The sequence below is a fragment of the Armigeres subalbatus genome, chromosome 1 (genome assembly GCF_024139115.2).
Source record: "Armigeres subalbatus isolate Guangzhou_Male chromosome 1, GZ_Asu_2, whole genome shotgun sequence".
Classification (NCBI taxonomy): domain Eukaryota; kingdom Metazoa; phylum Arthropoda; class Insecta; order Diptera; family Culicidae; genus Armigeres; species Armigeres subalbatus.
Window position 1 is genome coordinate 229,654,525 of NC_085139.1, and position 7,200 is coordinate 229,661,724.

Here is a 7,200-nt window from a genome sequence, read left to right on the forward strand (position 1 = left end):
CAAGACACATGATGTATCGTAAGATCTCTAAATTGTCTTGGAGTTTGAATCAAATGGTCTAATGAATCAATAAAGGCTTCCATGGTGTCCCCAGGCTCGGTGTCAACCCAATTTTGTCCTCCGATCATTTGTCTTTCACTTGCATCTTCAATTCTCGCATGTATGAAGTTAAGAGGTCTTCAAATTGTCCTGGAATTCGAATCAAATGGTCTACCGAATCTACTGAGGCTTGCATGATGTCCTCAGCCGCAGTGACATCCCAATCCTGCCTTCCGAGTATTTGTCTTTCACTTGCATCTCAAGTCCAGGTAAATTTGATGTTTTAAGATCTCCAAATTGTCCTGGAGATTGAATCAAATAGTCTACAGAATCAACCAAGCCTTCTACGATGTCCAGAACCACGGTGTTAATCCAATTTTGTCCTCTGAGTATTGGTCTTTTACTAACGTCTTAAAAACAGGTATATGAGAAGTTGTAAGATCTCCAAATTGTCCAGGAGTTTTAATCAAATGGTCTATCGAATCAAAAAAAGCGTTCATAATGTCCTAAGCCGTGCTTTCAACTCAATTATGTTCGTTGAGCATTTGTCTTTCACTTGCGTCTTAAAACAAGACATATGAGGTGTTGTAAGATCTCCAAATGGTCCTGGAGTTTGAATCAAATAGTCTAATGAATCAACCAAGGCTGCCACGGTGCTCCCAGCCGCGGTATAAACCCAATTATGTCCTCCGATTATTTGTCTTTCACTTACGTCTCAAATCGAGGCATATGAGATGTTTAAGGATCTCCAAATTGTTCTGGAGTTAGAATCAAATGGTCTACCGAATCTACTGAGGCTTGCACGATATCCTCAGCTGTGGTATCATCCCACTCATGCCCTCCGAGTATTTGTCTTTCACTTGCGTCTCAAGTCCATGTATATGAGATGTTTTAAGATCTGCAAATTGTCCTGGAGTTTGAATCAGATGGTCTACAGAATCAACCAAGGCTTCCACGATGTCCCCAGCCTCGGTGTCAACTCAGTTTTGTTTTCTGAGTATTGATCTTTTACTAACGTCTCAAATACAGACATATTCGATATTGTAAGATCTCCAAATTGTCCTGGAGTTTGAATCAAATGGTGTAATGAATCAACCAAGACTTCCTTAGCGCCCTCAGCTGAGGTATCATCCCAATCATGCCCTCCGAGTATTTGTCTTCCACTTGCGTCTCAAGTCCATGTATATGAGATGTTTCAAGATCTCCAAATTGTCCTGGAGTTTGAATTAAATGGTCTACAGAATCAACCAAGGCTTCCACCGTATCCTAATCCACGGCGTCAACCCAGTTTTGTCTTCTGAGTATTGGTATTTTACTAACGTCTCAAATACATGTATATGAGATGTTCTAAGATCTCCAAATTGTCCTGGAGATTAAATCAAATTATCTATCGAATCAACCAAAGATTTCATGATGTACTAAGCCGTGGTATCAACTCAAATATGTTCTCCCAATATTTTTCTTTCACTTGCGTCTCAAAACAAGACATATGAGGTGTTGTAAAATCTTCAAATTGTTCTGGAGTTTGAATAAAATGGTCTACCAAATCAACCAAGACTTCTATAATTTCTTCATTCGCGGTATGAACTAAATTATATTCCCCGAGTGTTTGTCTTTCACTCGTCTCAAACCAAGGCATATGAGGTGATGTCAGATCTCAAAGTTGTCCTGAAATTTTGATAGTTTGCGAATTGCGTCTCAAATTCCGACATGTAACATGTAAGATCTCCCAATTGTTTTAGAGATTGAATCAAATGGTCTACCGAATCAATCAAAGCTTCCATTATGTCCCCAGCCCCGAAGTCTAGACTTTATATATTTCCTTGACGACCTGGAATGGAATAATTGTTGAATGCGTATCTAATATGGATCTATGGATCAAAATGGGATGAACCATTTTAAAATAATAATCCTGTAGACCTAAAGACCTATACTCCATGACTTTCTTAAATTACCTGGAATGGAACAATAGTTGAAGAGCATGGCCCATATGAATTGACCGATTTTAGTCACAATCAAATTGGTTTTGATTACAAATAATAGAACAAATAATGGTTTTCATGACCGTTATAGAACTAAAAATGTTCCTTGGGATGTTTGTCTGACTTGTGCTGCTCGGGTTGTTACCGCAGCTGGGGACATCATGAAGGCCTTGGTTGATTCGGCAGACCATTCGATTCAAGCTCCAGAACAATTTGGAGATCTTAAAACAACGCATATGCCTGGAATTGAAACGCAAGTGAAAGACAAATACCCTGGAAACATAATTGAGCTGATACCACGGCTGGGGACATCATGGAAGACATTGTTGATTCGGTAGACCATTTGATTCAAACTCCAGAAAAATATGGAGATCTTACAACATCTCATATGCTTGGATTTGAGACTCAAGTGGAAGACAAATATTCGGAGGACATAATTGGGTTGATACCGTGGCTGGGGACATCATGAAAGCCTTGGTTGATTCGGCAGACCATTTGATTTAAACTCCAGGACGATTTGGAGATCTTACTACATCTTATATGTCTGGATTTGAGACGCAATTGAAAGAAAAATATTCGGAGGACATAATTGGGTTATTACCGCAGCTATGGACATCATGGAAGCCTTGGTTGATTCGGCAGACCATTTGATTAAAGCTCCAGGACGATTTGGAGATCTTACAACATCTCAGTTGCCTGAAACTGCGACGCAAGTGAAAGAGAAATATTCAGAGGATACAATTGGGTTGATGCCGCGGCTGGGGACTTCATTGAAGCCTTGGTTGATTCGTTAGACCATTTGATTCAAACTTCAAGAAAACTTGGAGATCTTACAACATCTCATATGCCTGGATTTGAGACGCGAGCGAAAGACAAATACTTGGAGGACATATTTGGGATGCATCCGCGGCTGAGGAGTCTAGGGAATTCTTGGATGACCTCGAAAGGGACGGCTGCTTAAGGCATATTGAGTTTGGTTTAATAGATCATATAGAGCATGAACCATTTAAAAAAAAGAGATAACAGCCCTTCGGTTACGCGGGTAGACCTCAACACCTATATTCCAAGGAATTCTTGTATGACCTGGAACGGAATTTGGTTTAATATACCATTTTTTACAAGAGCATAAACCATTTTTTACAAGAGAAAACAGCTCTTTCGCTACACTTGTAGACCTTAGGTCCTTGGTTACGCGTGTAGACTCCATGAAATTCTTGGATAACCTGGAACGGAACAATTGTTGAAGGCAAATGATGAATATACAAAGCATCTACTTTGTTCTTTGGGTTTCTAAGAGTGCCTTCTTATAGGCTTACTTTTGGATGTCAATAATGTTTCAAATTTTTTTTACGTCACGTGCCGTAAAAAGGAGGCCGTAAAACGAAGTGACGTATAAAAAACTGCCGTAAAAAGAGGGTTGAGTGTACGTCAAATAAAGTTTATTTATACATTAGATAAATACTATTTAACAGGTCGTTCATTTTCCATACTTTTCTGTGAAGTAATTTTATATTTAAATAAATTCAAATTTAAATTAGATCAGCTCTATTTTTACACGGTCGTGCAATTTCAAACTAAATTCGATTTAAAGTCACAGCTCGTTAGTAAAATTTTGCTTTTAATTTCAAGCTCCAAATATGTTCATCAAAATAAACGTTATTTTTTGGATTACATTTCTCGTAGACACTATTATCTAGTTATAGGTTATTTAGTAATTCTAGACAAACATTTGAAAAGGACGTAACAGCCAAAATTAATTCCTTCTGATTCTTTTTCCACATATATAGCTATACATGTAGACGAAGAATCAGAAGGAATAAATTTTGGCTGTTACGCCCTTTTCAAATGTTGGTCTAGAATTCATAAAGAATTTCCAAATACGAGTCGGTTTACAAATAACATTATCACTCCCCATTTCACGGTATCTGGTCAAAACTTCAACAGAAGCTGGAAATACAAATGAAGCCTAATTAAGTGCATGAATATTGAATACTTCATTCATCTTGTAGCAAACGATGAGGTACCTACGCTGTTCAAGTGGGATGACCGTCGAAGCCAGATTGAGCCCATCATTCAGTTATAAAAATCTTCAAACCTAAAGCGAGAGTGACGACTGCTGGTTTGCCCCAAGCCAATCAAAAATTCCTCTCGAGTACGACTCATATTTCGTCTTCCGAAAAGCACAGCACCTACACGAAGATGTGTGCGCGAATTGTTGTTGTTATCATATTCTACGGACGACGGTGCGGTCCAGCAGGTCCAGCGGATTGCCGTGTGAGGGAGATCGTGCGCGCAAATTCAAAGATCACAATCATTATCGCAAAGCACCGAGAGTCGTCTCTCGCTGTTCGCATTCGCTGCTGAGCGCTCGTGCGGAGTAGATCGTTGTTTTCGTTAGGTTGACCTCTTGTCGTCATTCGCACAGGTCGCTGTTGTTGCCGAATCAGGTTCTCGTGACCGGTAAATTCAAGTTTTCGATCGTCACCATGAATCGAGTGGTGTTGCTCAGTGCGGGCGTTTTATTGCTGTTTTCGATCGTTTCGACCCATGCCAGACCGGAAGGCACTCCATTAGCGGAGTACCCATCATCGCAAACGGCGGTTCCGGTTGAAGCGGATGGAGTGAGTTCCACGGCCACAACCAGTACGACAGCTCCCGAGGAAAGTAAGGTTTCTAAATTCTTCGACGATGTGTCGTCAGCCTTCAAGCATGGTACGGCGAAAGTGAAAGAGAGTTTCGAGAGTGCAGCGACATCAGTGAAGGATGGCGTTATGCGAGGCTATGATTACGTCAAGGATAAGTTCTCGAGCAACGGGGATGCTGTGACGACACCGGGAAGTCCGGTGTCCTCAACAGCGGGATCCGATCAACCAACATCGGCTGCTTCCGAGGCAAAAGCCGATTCGGTAAAATCAGTCGGAAGCAATTCTGCAGCTCCAGCAGTCACAACGAAACCGGTTCGTGTGGAACCAAACGACGAAGAACCAGCTGATGATGATCGATTGATTTTCATTGGCGACGAAGATACGGCCACTGATTTGACCCCGAACACCACTCCTAAGACATCCAATACTACTTCAAAGTCAAACCTTGACGATCGGTTCATTCTGGACGGACCAGTGGCGTGCCCCAAGGGTCAGACTGCAGTGAACGGGATATGTCGAAACACGTTCTAATGATGTGGCCCAGTGCGGGCAGACGGGGCCCGAGAGACGGGAAGAAACAGTAAAGTGATGTTGAAATTGCACTCCTCCTCCGTCGGTCGTTGACGATCGCTTGTCACGTCTCTCACGATCCCGGGAAACGTCGTGTCCAGATCAAGTGTGATTTTTTAATTTAAAATTCCATTGTCGAGTAATTCGCCTCCGCGGATAAAGTGTTTGTGTAACCTGTGAAATAAATTGAATTTATTCTATTAAGCGTACCCCACCGCAGAAGTCGTTGTCTGTCGCAAGAGATATGTCACCCACCATTCACGGCCGGCGATGACCGGGAGCAATCCAGCGTAGATTATCCCATTGTCGTCGGTCGATCGCCGTTCCAGTGGCTAAGGGCCCGATGCAAGATCACTGACTTCCCTGATTGCTGTGCTGGCCGGGCATTTCCGTGCGTTTTACTATGATGAAAGGGCTGCGAAGTCAGTGACGCATCGCTGATTGCCTGTAATCTGCCTCCGTCGAGACCGTGTCGTGTCGTCGTCGTCGTCGTGATCTTGTTGTCGATAATGGTTCTACCTAATTCATGAATAGTGGAATGGGAGAAGTGAGAGGTGTGGCTTTTAAGGGGCTGTTGTAATGTGCGACGTAAGTCAACAAAAGTCACGTTAATGCATTCTCAGGCCGGGCTCGTAGCTGAATTGCTTCCTTCAATTCGCTCGAAAGGTGTGATTTGTGGTTGTATTTACCGGTTGTTGGACGGCAGCCGGTATTTCCAGTTGGCTTCATTATCCAGTGTTGAAATCGTTTTTGCTTCTTCGGCACCAGTGCGATATAATGTGCTCGTTATAATGGGTTCTTTGAATTTGGCTTTGCAGCTCGTTCATCATACGAAGATTAGCAATTCGTTGGTTCACTGGGTCAGGTGTCTTATCAGCGACGCGTGGTTTCCTTATGAGCAACGAAATCTTGCACTTCGTATCATAGGGGTCTAACTCTTATGAGTGAATGCACAATAAATAGACAGAGCTATTTATTGAGAAGAAATATTTTCAAGAAAATTTGCTCACGGAAAATTGGTTTTATTTTAGAACTTTTAATTTGCAGAGTCTGATAATCGCTCTCATACACTACACACTAAAATTTGGACTATTTTTAGTACTGTTCAGTTTCTTTTGTTTTGCAATATGAAGGAAGTGAAGTAAGGTAAATTTATTTTCGAAAGGAGATGAATTGAAGAAGATGAAGAAGTCTGGATTCTGGAAAACCTAGAGTAATTAAAATGAATGATAACTCAATGTGAATATACACAGTATGTGGCATATATAATTCGAAAAATGCATAGAAGGTAACTACTTTTCTTCGGAAGGGTATAAACCCACAAACTTACGGTAGACTGGTGCATTCTTCAACTACCGTCGGTCTTCGTACCTTAGCTAGTAGGTACTGATGAATTTTAATTCCCATCAAAGCAAATAACGAGTCAAGTACGAGACACTGGAGACGGCCTCACAGTGGAGGTCGAAATATGTATATGGGCAGATAACAAAACGTGGTGGAATAAATGGAGAGTACTAAACTCGTTGAAGACATTCCACTAAAAGAGCTTAAATATGTTTTCCCTTGCGATATCTGTTCATTCTGTTCTTCATTGCTGTGCTCATTCTCTATTTTGAGCTTCAGATGTTGTACCCACCGATAAATGCCAATAAATCAATTATGATTAAGTTATGTACGGTGACCAAAAAAAGTCAACTTTTAACTTATTGTCATGACTAAAGAAATTTGCTGATGATGGTTCAATCCGCAATACGGTACATCCTATTCAAAACACGAGTTTTATCACTCGACAGACAGGGAGCATCTTGATATGTATGTATGATGTATGATTTTCCTTATCAAGTAATAATTTGCCGACTTTTGGAATCTTTTCCTAATCACGCTTTAAAATGTTTATAAACTATGAAACCAGCTTGAAAGCATGACAACTGATTAGTAGATTGCAAAAACTAACTTCCATTCAA

The 7,200-nt window shown here is 41.0% G+C and overlaps 1 protein-coding gene across 1 annotated transcript; it reads left to right on the forward strand.

Annotated features, from left to right (window-relative positions):
• The first annotated feature begins 4,357 nt into the window (after positions 1-4,357).
• Positions 4,358-5,445, forward strand: LOC134211615 (uncharacterized). Its single transcript, XM_062688678.1, has one exon. The coding sequence runs from the start codon at positions 4,508-4,510 to the stop codon at positions 5,195-5,197; it is 690 nt and encodes a 229-aa protein (XP_062544662.1). The 5' UTR covers positions 4,358-4,507; the 3' UTR covers positions 5,198-5,445.
• The last annotated feature ends 1,755 nt before the right edge of the window (positions 5,446-7,200 follow it).